The 22,471-nt window shown below is 40.6% G+C and overlaps 1 protein-coding gene across 1 annotated transcript in view; it reads right to left on the reverse strand.

The window, feature by feature from the left end:
• LOC138283610 (dynein axonemal heavy chain 11-like) overlaps positions 1–22,471 on the reverse strand; it is a 2,790,563-nt gene that overhangs the window by 2,624,950 nt on the left and 143,142 nt on the right. The window contains exon 9 of the mRNA XM_069221547.1: positions 2,392–2,603. Within this exon, the coding sequence (XP_069077648.1) occupies positions 2,392–2,603 (212 nt within the window). The remainder of the gene's footprint in view (positions 1–2,391; positions 2,604–22,471) is intronic.

Consider the following 22,471-nt stretch of genomic DNA (forward strand, 5'->3'; position numbering starts at 1 on the left):
TTTCACTTCCAGGACAGAAGCAGTAAGCAGCAGGCCAACACAGCAAAGCAACAGGCAGAATGGCAGTCCCTCCTACAGCATCCAGCTCTTCTTCCTGGCAGAATGTCCTCAGTCCACAAGTGTTCCAACTTCGTGGTGTCAGAGGTCCAGTTCTTATACCCATTTCTGTCTATTTGAAATTGGCAAATGTCAAAGAGAAGTCTTTGTAGAGCAAAAGACACTGCCCTTCCCTGCTCTGGCACAAGACACACTCCAGGGGTTGGAGAAGGCTTTGTGTAAGGACAGGCACAGCCATACTCAGGTGCAAGTGTCAGCTCCTTCCACCACTCTAGTTCAGGAAGACCCATCAGGAACCTCAGCTCCCTTTGTGTGACTGTCTAAAGTGAATTCACAACGAACCCAACTGTCATCCTATCCTAGACATGTATTCCACAGACACGTAGAGGCAAAGAATGGTTAAGCAAGAAAATGCCATCTTTCTAAAAGTGTCATTTTCAATCTTACCATTCAAAAACAAACCTCACCAAAAGTTCTATTTCTAAATTGTGAGTTCAGAGACCCCAAACTCCACACATCTATCTGCTCCCAATGGGAAATTACACTTAAAAGATATTTCAAGGCAACCCCAATGTTACCCTATGGAATATATAGACCTTGCAATAGTGAAAAACAAATTTAGCAGTATTTCACTATCAGGACGGTAAATCACATCAGTACATGTCCTAAATACACTGCACCCTGCCCATGGGGCTGCCTTGGGTCTACTTTAGGAGGACCTACATGTAATAAAAGGGAAGTTTTGTGCCTGGCAAGTGGGTGCACTTGCCAGGTCGAAATGGCAGTTTAAATGCCCACACAGACGCTGAAGTGGCAGGCCTGAGACATGTTTACAGGGTTACTGATGTGGGTGGCACAATCAGTGCCCACTAGTAGCATCTGGTTTACAGGCCCTGGGCACACATGGTGCACTATACTTGGGACTTACTAGTAAATCTAATATCCCAATCATGGATAAACCAATTACCAATACAATTTAGACAGAGAACACTTGCACTTTAGCACTGACCAGCAGTGGTAAAGTGCCCAGAGTCCTAAACACAGCAAAATCGAAATTCAGCACAAGATCGAAACCATGAAGTCAGAAGCCAAACGACAGGGAAAGCCATGCCAGGAGCTGTTAGGTCTACAGTTATTGATTCCTGGTCCTTATTGTGGAGTCATTGGCAAGGTAGCATTTAAATTGTAATAGTACAATACCACAAACACATGGTCAATTCTGACTGTTTTAAATGCTGCCTGCTAAACAGATTAATATTTTTCAATTAAAGAAATATAGTAAGTTTTTATTGATCGCAGATTAAAGCCAGTGTGGCAAATCCGATTCAATTCACATTAGTCAGTCAGTCAATCTTTATTATTATTAACCAAAACCCATTAGAAGCACATTTTCAATAAATACAGCCGAAATAAAACAGAAATATTTCGAACCCTATAACATACACTTATAAGAGAACATATCATCATTCTCATAACTGAAAATACACAACTTCGGATAAATACATTATTAACTTCAGAATGTACGAAATGACAAAAAAACAATTGAATAAAACATATGAAACAACTGACAGTGTGACCACTTCACACACTTTTGGTCCCGCCAAGAAAAACGTGTCATAAAGGCATTTTGGGACAGTTGAATATAATATTTGAAATTGAGTTTCTGTTACAGGTTCTTAATGCATATCTCATTATACCCTTTGGTGGTTCCACAAAGTTCGAAACATTTTAAGCTGAACATTATAATGAATATATCTCAGCCAATGGTAACATTTTTGCTGCCTGAATTCATTTGAAATCTGAATTTGAAAAACATCTTTTCTAAGACAACAGCTGCTAGTTTTTGGTCATACGCAGGCCACGTGCAACATGACATCATCCTTGGGAACATTATCTACACAATACAAGTTCTTTAGTGAGATTTTTTTCAAATTGGTTTAGATACTTCATAGACTCTTTCCTGAATTATGTAAAGGTAGTGCACGGCTTAATAAAGGCAGTGAAACGCATACCCGTATTTTGAAACAAAAGAAATTCAACCCTGGAACTAAAACATTCAGAGGTTCTTTAAAAACCTTTGGAACCTGAGAAATACTAGGACTCGAACTCCTGGTGATGCTTACGGAATTAAAATATACAAACGTGTCCTATAGCAGAAATTTGATTGATATTCAGCCAAAGAAAACGGAAAATTACCTGCAAAATAAGCAACATCACAACGAGCATATAATTCAGACATGGTACATAAATTTCTCATAGGCAAGGCGGGTTTTAAATCGTCTAAAATATAAGCTTATGGCGTGCTGGCTGGACCAACATAGGTAGTTAACTCACCCTGTCGATTAGAAGATTGCAAAACTCTTGTAGCAGGACAACTATCCTGGCAGGAGAGCAATAATATCTGCAGTGCATCCATATCAGGCATATGGTGTGGTAAAGAGGTGCTATGAGGCGTTCAATTTCAGGAAAGTTAGATTCCTCCATGTATGCGATGTAAAATTTTAAAAGTCTCAGGTACAGCTCAATATCCTGAGCTTCAGACAGAGCTGCCAAATGACAAAAAGATGATTCGATAAAATGAAATAGTCTTTAACTGTGAACATAAAGACCCACATAAGAACAAACTGGCAAAAGGTAAATACATTTATTTTAAAATACTGGTAAATTTTACTTTCTTGATATCTCTTTAAGCATGTGAATTAGAAGAAATAATCTGGAGAATTTGGCAGTGAGAGTGAAACCATCTTTGCACATTAATAAACGAACTACAATTTAGAAAATCAATCGACCATGCATAACAATAAATGCGACTGCAAACAAGCACTGGCAAAGCCATTAGGTCTGTCTTAGACTATCAGATTTTTGATTTTGCTGATGATTGCTTTGCTTTATCATGACTTTTGTAAATGAAAAAAAATCCTAAAAGCAAAGATCGTTTTTTGGTCTAAAAAAAGAACACACTACCTTAGTAGCCCCTAACACTGAATGGAACTACTTTGTGTGCAGATGTGCTTCTCTCAGAGTCAAACTACCAATGGCAGTAGTGAGCGGACCAAGAGCCCCACGGTAAATAATGTTGTGTGGTTGGACTAAAAATGGGTGGATGAATGCAATGGAGGGTGGGTGAATGGAAGGGTGGATGATGGATGGGTGAAAAGGTGAATGGATGATGAAAGTTTGGATGCATGAGTGAGCAAAAGAATGGATGGTTGAGTGAAAGGGTGGATGGATGAATGAGTGGTGTAACAAGGTGGATGGATTAGCGAAAGGATCGATGAGTAAAAGAATGGAGGATAGGGCGTCATGAACACCCAACGATACCAGCTTCAGATGGGGTCAAGTTCTTGATTGGCCCCTTCTGTCTGCAGCTTGGCAGACAAAGGTGAGTGTGTGATTGGATGGGTGGATGGATGTGAGTGAAAAGGAGGATGGATAGGTGAGTGAAATCTGCATTGAGTAGATGAATGAATGAAAGGATGGATGGCTGTGTGAAAAATGGATGGATGAGTGAAAGGGAGGGTAGATGGGTGCATGAAAGGGTGGATGGATGAATGAGAGAAGGAATGGTTGAATGAAGAAAGGGGATGGCTAGAGAAAGGGTGGAGGAATGAGTGAAAGGACGGATGGAATATGAGAGAAAGGATGGATGGATGGAGGAGTGAGAGAGTGAGTGAAAGGATGGATGTTTGGGATGAGTGAAAGGGAGGGTGGATGGATGATGGAGTGAAATATTGAATGGATGAGAGAAAGGATGAATGGATAAGTGAAAGGATGGATTAGAGAAAGGATGGATAAGAGAGAAAGGATGGATGAGTGAAAGAATGGAAGGGTGAGTAAAATGTTTAATAGACAAGTGAAAGGAAGGGTGGATGCATGAAAGGGTAGATGGAAGGACGAGTGAAAGAATGGATGAATGAGTGAAAGAGAGGGTGAATGGAGGAACAGGCAAGTGAAAGCGTGGAATGGATACATGAATAAAAGTTGGATGGATGAGTGAAAGTGTAAATGAATGGATAGATGGATGAATGGAAGGGTGGTTGGATGTTTGGAAGGGGATAGATTAGTGAAAGGATCGATGGATGAGTGGAAGGGGATAGATGGAATAAAAGGGAGGGATTGAATAAAGGGTGGATTTAGAGATGGATAGGTGAAATGCTGGATGGATAAGGAGATGGATAGGTTTAATGGATAGGTTTAGAGATGGATGGATAGGTTTGCATATGGATGGACAGACAGAATGGTGAAAGAATGAATGATGAATGAAAGAATAGATGACCGAATGTAAAGGTAAAATGGTAGATATCAGCAGGTGGATGAAAGGATGACTGGATAGATGGTTAGATGAAAGAGACAAGAGAACTCTCCTGGGGAGAGTCGTGATGACATGCTTCATTTGTTTGGTGCCATAATGGCTTTGTTTAGATGTGGGGGGGTATTTTAATTTTCTGGCTACTACCTTGGTGGAACATTTAGTTTTGCTTTTCCGATTAAGGGTGTGCTTTACCCTGTCTAAGAGTTCTAACTGTTATTGGTCAAAAGGGCAGCACCACTACTAGGTGTCAGACTTCCGAACCCCAAATGTTCTTATTGACAATAAACACACTCCTACTTGTAAAACTAATCTGCAGACGATGAAGCGTGTCCATAAAGACACTACACACGGAACGTTATGGTGTGTACAAATAATTTTGAAAATTGCTAAGTCGTAGTTTTCAAGTTATTAATTCAACAATTTTATCTAATTAGTTAATAGGGTTTTTATGGACGTGGTGCTCCCTGCATGTTTTTGTGCTTAAATAAGAAATCTCGATGTGACGGTCACTCAGCAGTGCTGTTAATGACTGTTTAATTTTTGTGCACTTGACTTGAAACAAAGAGCCCATTCCAACTTTTAAAACCTCCAGCACAGAAAAACAAAATGAGGTGCAAGCATGGACGTCATTTAGGGGTCACCAGGGGTTCGCAGCTTGACCCCTGGCTTACCCTGTTAGAGAGCAAACATTATTAATAAAAATATGAGCGAACAAATCATAGAAATAACATGTACTAAAGAGTTTAATTAGAGAAACATGTGTTAGAAAAATAAAACGTGCATGTTTAAAAAGTGACTGTGAAAATGTATTTTGATAAATAATAACCACATGTACTGCAAAACTAATGATTTGAAATTATTATTAATTGAGAAATAATGTACTAAATATGGTTCAACTGAAAGATTGTTTTAGTTGTTGTGTATTAGCATTAGTAAAAAGGCCTGCGTTTTAGTATTTTTCCAGAAGCACAATGTTGAAATGTTATGCTGACTTTACTCAAATACTTTTGCAAATATTGTTTATTAAATATCCCATTGAAAGCTCACAGTGGAAATCTACTGCTTTCTCTGTTCTGACTTATAATAAATATTGCAAGTTTTAACAATGGGCCTTAGCTTCTGGTAGGAAGTAATGTCAGCTAAATGCCACGTTCTGTGCTATTTTCTACAAAATTATTATTCTGCGGAAACTGCCAACTGAAGAGGACCGGCAACATGAGCCTCTCTTGGAGAAAGAATGACGAAAGATACAAATGGAGATAGGATGTAATTCAATTGGTTGCTCACTATCACAGCTCACAGTCTTGCCCAATAGGAACTTAGCTAGTAACTTTGCGGACTTTCATTTAGCAAAGATTTAGGTGATGTAAGTCAGATTTCATTCAGTTTCTGTTCAGTTCAGTTCTGTTCAGCTCTTTTCAGATTTTATGGGCAGTTTTTCTGTCCAGTTGCTTATGATTTTAGCATTTCAGATACATTAAGCCCAACATTACTGAACTATTGCCCCTTTCCATGTTTCTGATGCTGGTTGCTGAAGACATGCTGTTCCTGTGCTCTGCTGAAGAAGACTCTGCTGACTGCTGTTTCACTTAGGAGAGGTATAACCAATGTGCATTTGTTTTCCTTTGTAGGTTTTTCTTCCCTTTAGAAATCCAACTGTATATTTTTGTTAACGCCATAGTCAGATGTTTTCCAAAATAATTTTTGTCTCATTTTTAATTTTTGCATGCGCAAAGTCCAGGTACACACATGCTTTCCAAATCAGAATTTGATGGCTATGATGTTTGACCCAACAATTAAATTCAATGTTTATTAATGTTTAAACTTTACTAAATTGGTGTGATGATTCATGACCACATAGGTCATGATGTGTATAAATTACTGACTCCTCAATGAATATTGTTGTTGTTTATTGCTATTAGTTCTCATTGTTTGATTTGATGATCATATTATTCCTGTCTAAATCAAAAGATTTGAGTCAACCTCTGAGGGTATTAGATGTCATTGCTCTATTACGTGTCACCTTAGCCTATTTTAGGTCACACGCCCACAGAATTTGGTAGCAGAGTATAATTTTGGCTCAATGGTAGAGAGATCATCCTAATTTTTGGAGATTTGGTTTGCCAATGCTTGTTTAGATGTGATTTCATCTCAATAGGATAGAGATCATCCTGGTTTAGAGAGATTTGGTTTTGCTGAAACTTGTTTAGATTAGATTGTTATGCTCCCAGTGTTTCCAGTGTTGTTTGAGTTCTAAGAAGGGTGGGCGCTTGCAATGCTTTGCCAAATTGCAGGTGAATTGTGATGTATGAGAGAAATAGGGAGTTTGTGTACTCTAATGTAGTTGAGTAGGGAGATTGCATACTCAAAAGGGTGAGATTAGGGAAGTTGTCGTATTTCAAGTGAATGCGGCGCTTTGTGCTAAAAAATTGCCCACGTGGTTGTTGTTGTAACAGACCCTGCCAGGTCTAAGACTCCGGAGTATTGTACAAGTGTATAAGACACTTGTTGTCTACAGTTGGTGTAGTTGCAGTCCTAGTGTGCATGTTAAGTGAGCGCTAGTTGACAGGTACTAGGTGATTCCCGAGTGCACAAGGAGGATCTGGTATTAATCAAGAGTGAAATTTGCAGGTTGAATTTTACTTGTATTTGTGAGAAAACCACAGACGGATCAGTAGCTGTTTGAGTGAAAGGCTACAGTTGAAATTTCCATAAGACTTCCGACGTGATTGAGCCCTACCTGTAGTAAACAGACAAGTTGCGTTTGTTGATTTCTTTTAGTGCTCCCAATATTTTGCAGTTCTTTTTTTGTGTGAATCAAGTTTGAAGGACAAGTCGCAAGGCTTTATCAGCCACTGTGTGAGCAAGTGTGATGCACTGGGTCCATGCTGTGATTGGACGGTTGGTGAAAGGAATCGTGCACAGATTGGTGGACAACTATGAACAGCTATTGGGTGAAAGTAGCAAGCAAAAAGAATTTTGGGATTAAAATACTTACTGTTTTGAATTGAATTTGTAGTTTAAGCCCTATTAAAAGTAAAAATGAAATTTTTCAAAGCATTAAAAAGTGAGATAAGAGCAGATGCTTTAATTCCAATTAGAATAGGAGAAATTGCCCTGCCACAAGGTACACCTGCCTCCCTAGTAATTGAAGAGAAAGGTCCATCAGCATGTATTTGTTTAAAACAGTGTTGCAAAATAATAGAGAAGGAAGGATGCTTAGCTTTTCCTGCTCGTGGAAGTTTTAACATGAACATTTCAGATAATTTGAGAAAAGTACTTCATGAATTAAACCCCTTTCGAGACCAGCACAATTTGAGGCCTTAGATATTTTGGAGTTAGTAGCCAGACAACAACAAAAAATTACATTTGAGAGACACATGCGAAAAGCTAAGAAAACATTGTTAGAAGCCAAATGGCATACTGAACAGAAAACTTACACGTTATTGTAATGTTTCCTGCAATTTCACAAGAGAAAGGGGACAGTGTCAGACCGAAGACAAAGAAAAAGAATTCTGAAGTAACTGAGTCGACATTAGATGAAGCTAAAGGATCACTGACTTATTATAGTGAATCAGCTGATGATAAATTTATAACACAGTTATTGAGAAATTGGCAGCAGAAGAGGCAAATCAAGGTGCTAGTTCAAATGCATCTCCAGGATTAGTATCACAGAGTCAAGTAGAGGTTGCAACAAATGTTCCTATCATTACAGTAACTCAGACTCATGTGATTCAAACTGCAGCTCAGCCTGTAATATATTAAACAGTTCCTGTTGTTAGTTCTTCACCGAGTATTACAGTTCTGGTTGCACCACAGATTATTCAGAAACCAATGATGGTCCAGGTGGAGTCTACACCTAATTCAGTGACTCCTGTACAAGTTGTTAATCAAGCTCAGACAATGCCAATGTATACTGTAGTAACAATATCACAACTGAATTCCTCAGTATTTACAGGTCAGAGTTCTGGAATAATTTACTCTAGTAATCAGAATACTTATCAATTCCAGAAGCCTTAACAGTTCCTGTCAACATTGGTCCAGTTGCTCCATTGTATGCTCAGGAACACAATAAGAACAATATGCAGAATCCTAACTTAGTTAATGCTGCACTGTTTTCACCGTTTAATTCAAATGCAGAAATTAAGAAACTTAATGCTACTGCAGGAGCCATGTCTCTAATAGCTCATACTTTTGACAAAATAGGTCCGCCTATAGATGTAACTTGTCCTGCGATCTCACAAAATTTGGCCTCTCCAAATTCGGTTCTAGTGTCACCTGAGAGAGTGATGTGTCCGCTATGTAATACTCCTCAATGTGTGCCTAATGTAAATAATAATGTTTTTCACAAGGCTTGACAAGTCAGAAATGAACAAAATAGTTGGAGAAAGTGAGAGGAGAATCAGCAATGAAAACAGTTGCTAAATGGGAAAGAACATTGAATCTAGCAAGATTCAAATTAGAATTAAAAGAAATTATTGAGGGAATACTTAAATTAGATAGAATTGACTCATATAATGAAGATGAGTTAAGTTTCATGTGGAAAGATGTCACAAACAGAGCAGGATTGGCACATCAGTAATTTTCAGAACTGGACATTGAGAAATCTAAACCATTAAAGAGGAGTAGCAGATTAGAATTTGATTCAAAAGACATTGAAAACATGGGAACCCTTGGAATGACAAATCACATTAGAGAAATAATCCAAAGTATCCAAACATGGGGAGCATTAGATAAATGGGAAGGCTGATGGGTAAAGAAAAGAGAACAGAAGAAAAGGGAGTCTGTTACTTCGATCTCTACTGACACTCAGCAGACTGATAGTCTAGTAAAAATATCACCAATGAGAGAAATTCCTGGAGGGAACTATGTTCATGTCCCTTGAAGCAGGAGTGATATTTTGTCATTCACTAATGATTACCCACGATTGAGAGAGAAGCCGGTGGAATGGTATCAACAGTCAGATAGGTTTGTGAAACTTGCAAAGTGTTTGTGGGAGGATTGAAATAGTTTTTAAGAAATAGCAGTCCCAGCTGATTTATGGATTGAATGCAAAAGGAGTGTTGACTGGCTGACAAGAGAGCCTTCATGCATCCTGGCTACAGGTGCACCGTCTCCTGAAGTAATGAAAACCTATTACAAAATGATTGAAATTTTGAAAATGAGAATTTCCTCACCAGATATTGATTGGCAGAGAATTGATAGTCAACCTCAGAAAGCAAAAGAGTCAATACGTGCATTTTATGAAAGGTTGCTGCAGGCATTCAATCATTACAGTGGTACAGAGTCAACTGAACCCAAAGGCATGATTCATTTTGTGTTCAGGTTCGTGCCGGGGTTGAGACCTGAAATTAGTAACATGCTTAAGAGTCATTTGATTTCCTGGCAAGCAAAACCGATTGATTAAGTATTGCAGTTTGCTAAAGATTACAATGACGAAATTTACATGAAGCAGAAAAGATTGAAAGAAAAGGCAGTGGTGATGCAGGTTAGAGCAGCACAATCAGGGATGCAGGGAATTCCACAACAACAGGGAAACATGCAAGTGATTCAGAGTCAGGAACAGGCGAGAGGAAAAGGACGGTGGTGGTTGTGGAAATGGAAATCATGTTGATTTGAATACTAATGTTAATACAGATAATATGCAAGCAATTAATAAAATGTTACCTTGTCACTTGTGCGGGGGCCTTGGACATTGGAAGCGGGAATGTCCTTTGAATGTGCAGGAAGTTGTTGTGTAGATGAATGAACATTATCTTTTTCCAAATTTGAGAGGACCGAAAAATCTGAATTCTAATGTAAATGTTCAAAATATGAATAATCAAATGCAGATTCCACAAATGCAAGTTCCCCAACAGCAGGTGCCACATATTCAAGTACCACAACAACAAATTCAACAGCAGATGCAAATGATGCCACAGGAGATGCTAATACCTCAAGCTCCAATGGCATAGCAGTGGGTAGTACTTCCCAGGGCGAGCTTTTGGGTGGTGCGAGCGGTGAGACTGCACCGGGCGCTGACCTTAGGGGGGTGCTGTGTTAATCAATAACTTCCGAAACCTGCGTTTAGACTTCAAGAAACAATTAAAATGTCAAGATACCTCTTGTGATTAATGTTCCGGCTAGCGAGAGAGATGGTCGTTTTGTCTAGTGGCAGCTTTGACTCAGCATAAAGTAGCATAGAGGGTTAACATGCCTGCTGCAAAGACAGAACTATGGAGCATATTTAAGAAAAGTGGTGCTGCACACAGGGCAGTGTCAAAGCCCAGCTCACCTGAGTTCTTGTTCAGTTCTGATGGAGGTTGAAGACAATCCGACCCCACCCTGAAACTGCTTGTTCCAGCACACTAGTTTTTAACACAGTGCACTAAGAACAGAAGCTCAAGGGTAGGGGGGAAGTGGATAAAATAAAAAAGAGAGACAACACCGTTCTTGCGTTTCCACTGTTGAAGTGCTGCACAAATCTGCGGCCCTTTCTGACTTCTGTAGAAACTGGTGCCTAATGAAACATAAACAAAGAACAGATAAGTGCAACCTATTCCTAAATGGGTTCCTGACTATCCCTTTATTTATTAGAAATTCTCTTCTAAAAGTACCTCTTGGATCCTGGTCTCGAGTTTCCAGGTTTGGAATGTGTTACTGCTCTGGGATGTGCTTTCTATTACTGTAAAGCTTCTAAAACATTAAACAAATACCGTTATCAGAATTACCAATATCAAACATTCATCTTAATATAACTAAAGCCTAAATTCCCAATAGCAGACTCACTTTTCCCATATCTCCAGAATCTTTTGGAAAACAAATACTGTACTTTTACATCAAAATACAGCATGTAATTTGTGCAAGTCCTTGATTTACTGTTTGCCTTGCTGTTAATGGTTTCCACTGTTCGATTCTTAAAAAGTTCCATAAAAAAAAAACAATGTTTGTTTCACAAAGCTCCGCAAGGTATTCTTGCAACAAAGAGCCTGAATCACAATGTTCGTGGAAGGTATCTTGCTTCAAACCGTCCACACACGAATCCAGAAATTGTTGTCAAAGTTCCTTCAGGTAATAAAAAGTTTTGCACTTACTTGTTGCTGGCAAGAGATACTGATCAGTCTAACCTTGTCTTCTTTCTCTTTTGCAGGTTGTTTGTAGGAGAGAGGCTGAGGCAAGGAGGAACCGGAAACCAGAAGAAGGAAGAGCCAGCAGCTGCGCCCATTGAAGCCAATGAAAGTCTGTAGAGAGCAGGAGTGCCAGCGCCGAGGGATCTGTTCTCAGGTAAGCGGGAGGTAGACGAGCACAAGCACTGGGTGAGGCTCGGGGGCTGCCTTTTATAGACAGGGCTGGGTGTGGTTCGAAGAGCTGGGTGTGGTTTGAAGGGCTGGGTGTGGTCCTCACATGCTGCACATGTTCTTGAAAGGTGAGCAGAGCTGGGTGTGGTTTGAAGGGCTGGGTGTGGTCCTCACATGCTGCACATGTTCTTGAAAGGTGTGCAGAGTTTCAGTTATTATGCAAATGAGTTGAATTAACACATGGCCTAGGGAGGAGTGTTTTAAAGAAGCCTTGGTAAAAGCAAGGCCCAATGTGTAAACAAAACAGCACATTAAACAACATACACAGAAGCCTAAGGGGGGGGGGAAGGTGAGATAACAAGAAAGGGTTTGAATAGTAAGTTTAAAAGGGAGCTATTACAGAACCCACTAGTGCAGTGAGAGGGGACATGCTCTTTGCTGTGCACAAACCCTAACAGTTGCCCCCCTCAAAGGCCCTCCTACAGGACGGGGTTTTCCTGGGTTTTTTAAATAAAACCGTCTAATCAGCTGTGGGGCATGTACATATGATGCTGGTTCCCATGAATTCTCAGATTCATCATATCCTTTCCATTCTACTAAATAAAACAGATGTCCACTAATTCTTTTTGAGTCTTTTATGCTTTTCACTTCATATTCTAGATTTCCCTTAATTGGTATGGGTGGAGGTGGTGGTTCAGGTCGGGTTTTTGGGTTGTACGGCTTAAGCAAGGACACATGGAATGTAGTATGTACTGGATATTCTTTTGGTAAATCTAATTTTACTGTTACCGGGTTTACTATGGCAGTTATACTAAAGGGTCCAATGAAACGTGGTTGCAGCTTTCGGGATCCCTCTATGTTTAGGTTCTTTGTGGAGAGCCATACCTTGTCACCAATTTTATACATTGGGGCCTCAGATCTGTGTTTGTCTGCTTGTCTTTTCATGCTTTCCTTGTACTTTAATAAATGTTTCCTGGCTTTGTCTTGTATGTCACCTAACCTCGTTAGTCTATCCGTTACTGTAGGCAACAGGGACTCTTCTAACAAAATGGGTATAGCTCTTGGATGATACCCCTGCAAGAAATAGAATGGTGAGCAAAGTAGAGCTGAATGCTCAGTATTATTATAAACAAACTCCGCTACAGGGAGAGCTTCCAACCATTCACTAGAATAATCAGCCAATAAACAACGTAGCGTTTGAAGTAAGGTTTGGTTCAGTCGTTCAGTCTGTCCATCTGTCTCTGGGTGGAAAGCAGTGGATAATGCCACATCTATTTTCAGTTTTTCACATAATTTTTTTCCAAAATCTAGAGTTGAACTGGCTCCCTCGATCTGACACCACTTTGCTTGGCAAACCATGTAAACGCACAATTTCCCTTATAAAAATATCGGCAAATTCTGCCGCCGTGGGTAATTTCCGTAATGGTACAAAATGTGCCATTTTAGATAAAAAATCCACTATAACCAACACTGTTGTGAAGGATTTTACTTGTGGTAAGCCTACAATAAAGTCTACGCTCACAGTGTGCCAAGGTTGCTTGGGTGTTGGCATTGGTATTAACAAGCCGTCAGGGGCCTTATGAGAAGATTTATGTCTTGCACAAATTGGACAGGTAGTGACAAATTGCTTAATGTCCTTTCTTATAGTGTCCCACCAAAAGTGTTTTTGCACATTTTCCAGGGTTTTTACCCAACCAGGATGACCTGCCAACGGTGAGGCGTGATGCCAAATTATCACCTGTGTTTGTAATTCAGAGGTGGGCACTAACAGCATGTTGTTGTGATACAATAAACCTCGTTGTATTGTGTTATGGGAATCCTTTAACCAATCCTGAGGTGCTATTTGCATGTGTGCATTATATAGATCTGTGATGAAATCCTTCTGTTGTACTGGTGCCAAAAACTTTTGGGGAGGAATAATGGGTTCTCCTATTTTATCTTGTTTCATGTCTGAGGTATGTCCGTATCTAGATAACACATCAGATTGAATTTGTTGTGCACCTGGTCTATAGGTTATAACAAAGTCAAATGTGCTAAAAAAATTTAACCAGCGCATCTGACGTGGTGTTAGTGCTTTAAGTGATCCAAAAAACTGTAGGTTCTTATGGTCAGAAAAGATTGTAACTGGGTACTTGGCTCCCATTAAATGATGCCTCCATTCTGAAAAGGCTACTTTGATAGCTAGTAGTTCCCTTTCAGCCACAGTGTAATTTTGTTCAGCTGGTAATAACTTTTTGGAATAGAAGGCTATAGGATGTAACTGGCCATCTACTATATCTCGTTGAGAGAGAACTCCTCCTAAAGCTACTTGTGAAGCATCCGCTTCAACAAAAAAGGGCAAGTCAGGATCAGGATGTTTCAGAATTGGGGCTGAAGTGAACTTTTGTTTTAGGAGTTGAAAGGCGTCTGCCGCCTCATCAGTCCAAAGAAATTGTTGCCCTTTCCGCAACAAGGTAGTTATTGGGGCCGCAATGTCTGCAAAATGTGCAATAAACCTCCTATAAAAATTGGCGAAACCCAGAAATTTCTGAATATCTTTTACAGAGGATGGTTCTGGCCAATCAGCAATAGCACTGATTTTCTTTACATCCATAGTTATTCCTTGAGGTGACAGGCAGTATCCTAAAAAGTCCACCTTGCTGACATTAAAAGTACACTTTTCTAACTTAGCAAAAAGATGATTTTCTTTTAACTTTGATAATACTGCACGAACATGTTGAGTATGTTCTTCTGAGTTCTTAGAGTAAATGAGGATGTCGTCTATGTATACTATGACACAAACGTCCAGGAATTCGTGTAGGACCTCATTTATAAAGAACTGAAAGGCCGCAGGGGCATTACATAACCCAAAGGGCATTACTGTGTACTCAAATAAACCAAACTTTGTCTTGAAAGCTGTCTTCCACTCATCCCCCTCTTTTACTCGGACCAGGTGGTAAGCTCCCCGCAGATCTAGTTTAGTGTATACAGTAGAATGTCTTAATTGATCCAACAACACAGGTATTAGAGGAAGAGGATATTTATTCTTTATTGTAGCCTTATTTAGTCCTCTATAATCGATACACGCGCGCAGGGATTTATCCGGCTTCGGGATAAAAAAGAGTGGAGATGATACCGGAGATGTGGAATGACGGATGAACCCAGACTGTAGTAGGTCATCTAGGTAGGTTCTTAAGTATTTGGTTTCTTCGTCAGTCAAAGCATATACTCTGTTATTAGGTAAAGGGGCCCCTGGGATAAGATCTATACGGCAGTCATAAGACCGATGTGGGGGCAGCACACTAGCCTTTACTGGATCAAAGACGTCTTTAAAGTCAGAATATTCAGGAGGGAGACTTGGTTCATCTTGTGTAACACTAGCACAGTGTAATACTGTGCTCTGTTCTGTACCTGCTTCTTGATAGCAATTGGTTCTACAGAAAGAGGAATCCAAAGTAACAGTTCTATTCACCCAGTCAATTTTTGGGTTATGAGTTGTTAACCAGGGTACCCCGAGAATCAAACCAAAATTAGGAGTATCTATCAGATCAAAGCTAATCACCTCTGTGTGCCCGTTCTGACAGACCATAACAAGTGGACTTGTTTGTTTTGTGATTAATCCAGAGGTCAATTCTGACCCATCCACTGCACATACTGCTTCTGGACAAGGCTTTAGGCACATAGGAAGTCCTAAGTTTTCAGCTAACTTATTATCCACAAAATTTCCTGTCGCGCCTGAGTCCAGTAGGACAGGGAGAGAATGCCTCACTTGGGTAGTAACAATTAAAACGACCTGAATTATGAAATGTCTAGGTATGTGCGGTACCATGAAGGCTGCAGCATTAGAGGTTTGATTAAGATGTTTTCTCGAACAAGTAACCTCTCCCCTTGTCGAGCTTAATCGTTTCCCGATCCAGTTGAGGAGGTGGAGGAAACAGCACCCTTTTGTGGAGTTTTAGGCTTTACTGGACATTCTCTGGCAAAGTGACCTGCCCTGCCACAATATAAACATAATTGAAGTTTTCTCCTTCTTTCTTTTTCCTCTGATGTGAGTGGACCTCTGAGTGTCCCTATTTGCATAGGCTCAGGTTCAGGGAGTTTATTATCTGTGTCTTTCTTCTCGTGTTTAATAAAAGTTAACCGTGATTCCAGTTTGTATTTATCTCCCTTTCTTTCTCCTAGTCTATGTTCTAATTTCACAACTAAATCTACAAAGTCCGAATAGTCTTCTGGCAAATCAACGATATGAGCCAGCACGTCTTTTAACTCGTCTCTCAAACCTTTATAAAAAAGGGAGACACGCTTTCCTTCTGGCCACTGTGTCTCGGTGAGTAAACGATTAAAACTAGTGAGATAGGTCAATAAATCCTTGTTACCTTGTTTAAGATTTAAAAGCTCATTATCACTTGCCTGCATGAAAGTGTGTTTTGCAAAAAGGCTGGTCATGGTACGTTTAAATTGATTCCAATTATGGAGGATGGGATCATCTCTATCCACGAAAGGAATTGACCAATTGGCTGCTGTGCCACCCAAATAAGACAAGACGAATGCCACTTTCGTAGCATCAGTAGGGAACTGTTGTGGCTTACAAACGAAGTGTAATTGACATTGATGGATAAAAACATGGAATTTGTTACTATCTCCATGAAAACGTTCAGGTGCTGCTAAGGGCACAGCATTAGGAACATTAACAGTAACCTCAACTGGGGGAGGCAAAGTTGTATGTTTTGATGGCGCCCCTGTCTCTGAGGTGGTTTTAAACAAAGGCGTAAAAGCTGTGTTCCACTGAGATCCCCTAAATTTATACCTGCTTAAATCCTGTTTTAAAGAGGTATTCTCCATCTTTAATCTCTCTATTTCCTCTTGCATATGTTGTAAGATGCCAGACACTGATTCATTATGAGCCAAGTCCTCATTTAGGGCCTGCGCCATATCCGTGACGTCAATGCCCTCTATTTCTTCCCCGGTATTCATCGTCCACCAGAACTGAAATTTTTTAAGGCTTGTGCTTCTGTCAAAGCCCAGCTCACCTGAGTTCTTGTTCAGTTCTGATGGAGGTTGAAGACAATCCGACCCCACCCTGAAACTGCTTGTTCCAGCACACTAGTTTTTAACACAGTGCACTAAGAACAGAAGCTCAAGGGTAGGGGGGAAGTGGATAAAATAAAAAAGAGAGACAACACCGTTCTTGCGTTTCCACTGTTGAAGTGCTGCACAAATCTGCGGCCCTTTCTGACTTCTGTAGAAACTGGTGCCTAATGAAACATAAACAAAGAACAGATAAGTGCAACCTATTCCTAAATGGGTTCCTGACTATCCCTTTATTTATTAGAAATTCTCTTCTAAAAGTACCTCTTGGATCCTGGTCTCGAGTTTCCAGGTTTGGAATGTGTTACTGCTCTGGGATGTGCTTTCTATTACTGTAAAGCTTCTAAAACATTAAACAAATACCGTTATCAGAATTACCAATATCAAACATTCATCTTAATATAACTAAAGCCTAAATTCCCAATAGCAGACTCACTTTTCCCATATCTCCAGAATCTTTTGGAAAACAAATACTGTACTTTTACATCAAAATACAGCATGTAATTTGTGCAAGTCCTTGATTTACTGTTTGCCTTGCTGTTAATGGTTTCCACTGTTCGATTCTTAAAAAGTTCCATAAAAAAAAAACAATGTTTGTTTCACAAAGCTCCGCAAGGTATTCTTGCAACAAAGAGCCTGAATCACAATGTTCGTGGAAGGTATCTTGCTTCAAACCGTCCACACACGAATCCAGAAATTGTTGTCAAAGTTCCTTCAGGTAATAAAAAGTTTTGCACTTACTTGTTGCTGGCAAGAGATACTGATCAGTCTAACCTTGTCTTCTTTCTCTTTTGCAGGTTGTTTGTAGGAGAGAGGCTGAGGCAAGGAGGAACCGGAAACCAGAAGAAGGAAGAGCCAGCAGCTGCGCCCATTGAAGCCAATGAAAGTCTGTAGAGAGCAGGAGTGCCAGCGCCGAGGGATCTGTTCTCAGGTAAGCGGGAGGTAGACGAGCACAAGCACTGGGTGAGGCTCGGGGGCTGCCTTTTATAGACAGGGCTGGGTGTGGTTCGAAGAGCTGGGTGTGGTTTGAAGGGCTGGGTGTGGTCCTCACATGCTGCACATGTTCTTGAAAGGTGAGCAGAGCTGGGTGTGGTTTGAAGGGCTGGGTGTGGTCCTCACATGCTGCACATGTTCTTGAAAGGTGTGCAGAGTTTCAGTTATTATGCAAATGAGTTGAATTAACACATGGCCTAGGGAGGAGTGTTTTAAAGAAGCCTTGGTAAAAGCAAGGCCCAATGTGTAAACAAAACAGCACATTAAACAACATACACAGAAGCCTAAGGGGGGGGGGGAAGGTGAGATAACAAGAAAGGGTTTGAATAGTAAGTTTAAAAGGGAGCTATTACAGAACCCACTAGTGCAGTGAGAGGGGACATGCTCTTTGCTGTGCACAAACCCTAACAGGCAGCCCCACTTTTTTTGCACCCCTTAGCGCCCCCCCTAACGCCACCATGTGTGAGTCATATTTAAAACACAGTGCACCATGATGGTAGTTAGGGGACTAGCGTCAGAATTTTTTACGCAAATCCGGCGTAAAAAAATGTTGACGCTATACTTGCAGAGCACCCAGAGGCGCATTGTAACCAATGGAAGCCTCATTTTAATGACTGCTCTCAGCAGGCGTTAAAAGCGCAGGAAAAAATTGACACAAAGAAATCTAACAGATGTTTTGGGCCCCCTTCACGGGGGATGCCCCCTTTGCATACATTATGCCTGATGCAGGCATAATGTAGCGCAAAGGGTTACAAAGTGGTGCAATGCATCCATTGCGCCTCTTTCTATATATGGTGCAGCGTTTTTGGCTTCCTAACACCCCATTAGTGTAAATAAATGATACTAATGTGGTGTTAGAATGGCACTAGGGGCTCTTAAATATGCCCCTATGGCAGTGCTTAATTTGTGCTTGTTGTTTCCAGTGCGGAGCACCAGCACTTATTTTTGAGAACCAGCGTTTATTTTTCTGCCTCAAGCATTTACTGCGAGAAAAAGACACATATGGGAAAGACGGAGGAAGAGAAAAACGAAAAAGCGTCACAATGGGAAAAAGCAGAAATCGACAACAGTGAGCTGAAGGGGCATAGTTAAATCTATATATTTTCTTCCCTTTCACTTTTCAATTCTTTACAGGCCATGAAAATGAATCTCAATAGAAACAAAGGGTGCAAGTATGTTTCTGTTGGACTGGCAGTTGTATGTGTGTTTTTGATTATAAGCATGAGTATTTCTGGTAAAGATGACACTACTTACACACCTTCTTTAATACAAGAAGTCACTACACTTTCTGAGTTAGACGAATTCTATAAAGATGAGAGTTACCGACGCTTGAACAACTCACAAGGAGATCTTTCTTCTAATGTTTATTTTAATTTGCTGTATGAATATGTTGAGACTCTGGATGTGAGAGGATGTTATGTGTGTACACAAATTCCTTTCTCAATGCAAGAAGGAATTACATATCATAATTTACCACTAACTTATGTGATTAGTCGTAGTATTTTAATAACAATGATTTATGATCAAGAATACATACAGTATTTTACTCGAATTTTGACCTAGACTTTTCTTTTGCTCCAGTACAACACTCAAGTAGTATTGCTAAAGCTAAAAACATAGAAACTGTAGGAGGTTTCTTTGAACCTACACTGACATTTGGTACTGCTTATGCTCATAGGAAATGTTGGAAATTGGGTCTCTAGTTGGCAGAGGCATACATACAACCTTGTCCAAGTAGGGGCCAAAATCCTAGTCAGGGTAAGTCACAACACATTCCAAATTGTCCTGTGCTCACCCTCTGGTAGCCTGGCACCAAGCAGTCAGACTTAGAAGCCATTGTGTAAAGTATTTGTGCAATAACTCATACAGTAACACAGTGAAAACACCACAACAATACACCACATGTTTAGAAAAATGGATAATATATTAATCTGAATAAAATAAAAAGGTGAAAATCCAAGGTGAAAATCCAATGCAGACAAGTAAAATTATGAATTTTTAAACATTAAATTCCACTATAGCACTTAGAACCACAATAGCTCCAACTGGGGCTATCATGGTGTCGTTGATGGAGTGGTGCCTGTTACAGAGTCTCACGGACCCCCTGGCTGAGTACCTTTGAAAACAAAGAAAAAAAGACGTTGCACAGAGTCGTGAAGGTGAGGCGGCGCTGGGGCCGGTGCGGCATCAGTCCCTCATCGTATCCAGGGAGTTGAAGCGTCAGTTTTGTACTGGGAGGCAGAGGAGACAAGGTTTGGGTTCCATCTGAATGCAGAGGGCTCTGGTGTGGCGGCGGTGGTGATGCATCAGTTCCTTGTGATCCCGCAGGGGAGATGGATCCAATCAGTCAAGACGCGATGTGTCGACTTCACAGGGTCGCAATAATACTGCATGACATCAGTGGTGTCGTGGCAACGTCGGAATTGCGTTTCAGGCTGCGGTTGTTGCGTGCAGCGATGTCCACAGAAATCTGGAGCAGGCTGCGGCATCAGTGCTGGTGTCACTGAAAGCTTTTCTGGCATCGCTGAAGTCAGAAAGCTAGCTTAAAGCTAGTAGATTAATTCTTTGCTGTCCCTGAGACTTCAGAACAGACTTCAGAACAGGAGGCAAGCTCATTTCAAGCCTTTGGAGAGTACTTTTGGGGAAGGCAGAGTCCTTCCAGCACATTCAGAGGCCAGCAGGCAGCAGTGTGACAATAGGGCAGCAGTCCTTCTCAGCAAAGTAGTCAAGATGAGTCCATTGGGCAGCCGGGCAGCTCCTCTGACAGAGTTCAGGTGTAGATCCAGAAGTGTCTCATTTGCTGGGTTCAGAGACCCTATTTATATACCCAAAAATGCCTTTGAAGTGGGGGAACTTCAAAGACTGGTTTTGAAGTGCACAAGTTCCCCTTTCAGCCAAGTTCTGTCTGCCAGGATCCTTGTGAGGGGTTATCAGTCCTTTGTGTGAGGGAAGGCCACTGGCCTTTGAAAGGTAAGAGAGAGCCCCTCCACGACTTCCTGCCCCAGGTGACCCATTCGGTATGCAGATGAATGCAGATGAGACTGAGGCCCATATTTATACTTTTTTAGCGCCACATTTGTGCCATTTTTTGACGCAAAAGCGGCGCAAACTTGCAAAATACAATTGTATTTTGTAAGTTTGCGCCGTTTTTGCGTCAAAAAGCAGCGCAAATGCGGCGCTAAAAAAGTAGAAATATGGGCCTGAGTGTCCTGTGCTTATGGCTGTCTGTCTGGATGGAATGCACAAGGGGAGCTGTCAACCAGCACAGACCAGACATGGATTGGAGACAGGGCTGTAAGGCACAGGTGGCAGTAAGTGCAGAGAAATGCCCACTTTCTAAAAGTAGCAGTTCTAAAATAGTAATATTAAATCCAACTTCACCAGTAAGCAGGATTTTCTATTACCATTCTGGCCACAGTAAATGTGACAGGGCTACTCCTTCCAGATCAGAATCTACCACTATGAGGGCAGTTATTTCTAATGCTAGTCTATGAGAGGAGCAGGCCTCACAGGAGTGGAAAATGAATTCATGAGTTTTCCACTACTAGGACATGTAAAACACATAAGTACATGTCCTGCCTTTTACCTGCATAGCATCCTGCCCTATGGTTTACTTGGGGCCTACCTTAGGGGTGAGTTATATGTAGAAAAAGGGGAGTTTAAGGCTTGGCAAGCAGTTCTAAATGCCAAGTCGGAGTGTCAGTGAAACTGAGCACACAGGGCTAGCAATGGCAGGCCTGAGACATGCTTAAGGGGCTACTTATGTGGGTGTCACAAGCAGTGCTGCAGGCCCACTAGTAGCATTTAATTTACATGCTCGTAGAGGTAAATTAAATACACCAATTGGATCGGAACCAATGTTACCATGTTTAGGGGAGAGAACATACACACTTTTGCATTGGACAGCAGTGGTAAAGTGTGCAGAGTCCTATAACTAGCTAAAACAGGGTCAGAAAAATGAAGTGAGGCAGGCAAAAAGTTGGGGGAAGACCCCCCTAAGGCTGTCAGGTCTAACAGAAACAATTTGACATGTATACTTTCAACAATTACGAAACGTTTCCTGAGTTAGGCTGATGAGAAAAGAAAGGCAATAAAGGAGGAAATAGAGAATGGTTTAGTAAAACACAATTATAAAAATGATGATGCATATAGTATAACTAACACTCAAGGAAAGCTTTCTTTAGATTACTAACATATAGGGAAGCTTTATACATACAGGCCTCAATCCAGAACTGATACTAAGTTTGTGGTAACGTGTGAATGCAGTCATGTATTTCCAGTTAGGAATATATGGGGCTTTCTGCTAAATGGACAAGATCCTGCGATACTAGGTGCATATTATAAAAATGTTTATTATTGTCTCCCTAGGGGATGGTATGGGACCTGTTATCTGGGAGTGGTTTCCCTAAAATGTACCAGATTGGCAACATAGATGATACTCATGAGAACTTAAGACCAAGATCAAAAAGGGCAAGTTATTCAGAAATAATTTAATAATTTTAACTTAAAGGACTTGATCCAACCGAGTGTGTGGGAAAATATAGGCAAATGTTTCACTAAAATAGGAAATTGGTTTGGAAATCGTGGTCAAGGTGCTGTAGGAATGATACTGAAACCATTATTAATGGTGGTTGTGTGTTTTATTTGTATTATCAGACTTTAAAAACTATATGGATTCATGCAATTGCAAAGGATGAAAAATAAACAGAGGAGGGAAGAAATAGAAATGGAAAAGATAAGAAGCAGATATTTTCGTGATTAGAGA

This window comes from Pleurodeles waltl, chromosome 3_1 (genome assembly GCF_031143425.1).
Source record: "Pleurodeles waltl isolate 20211129_DDA chromosome 3_1, aPleWal1.hap1.20221129, whole genome shotgun sequence".
NCBI classification, from domain to species: domain Eukaryota; kingdom Metazoa; phylum Chordata; class Amphibia; order Caudata; family Salamandridae; genus Pleurodeles; species Pleurodeles waltl.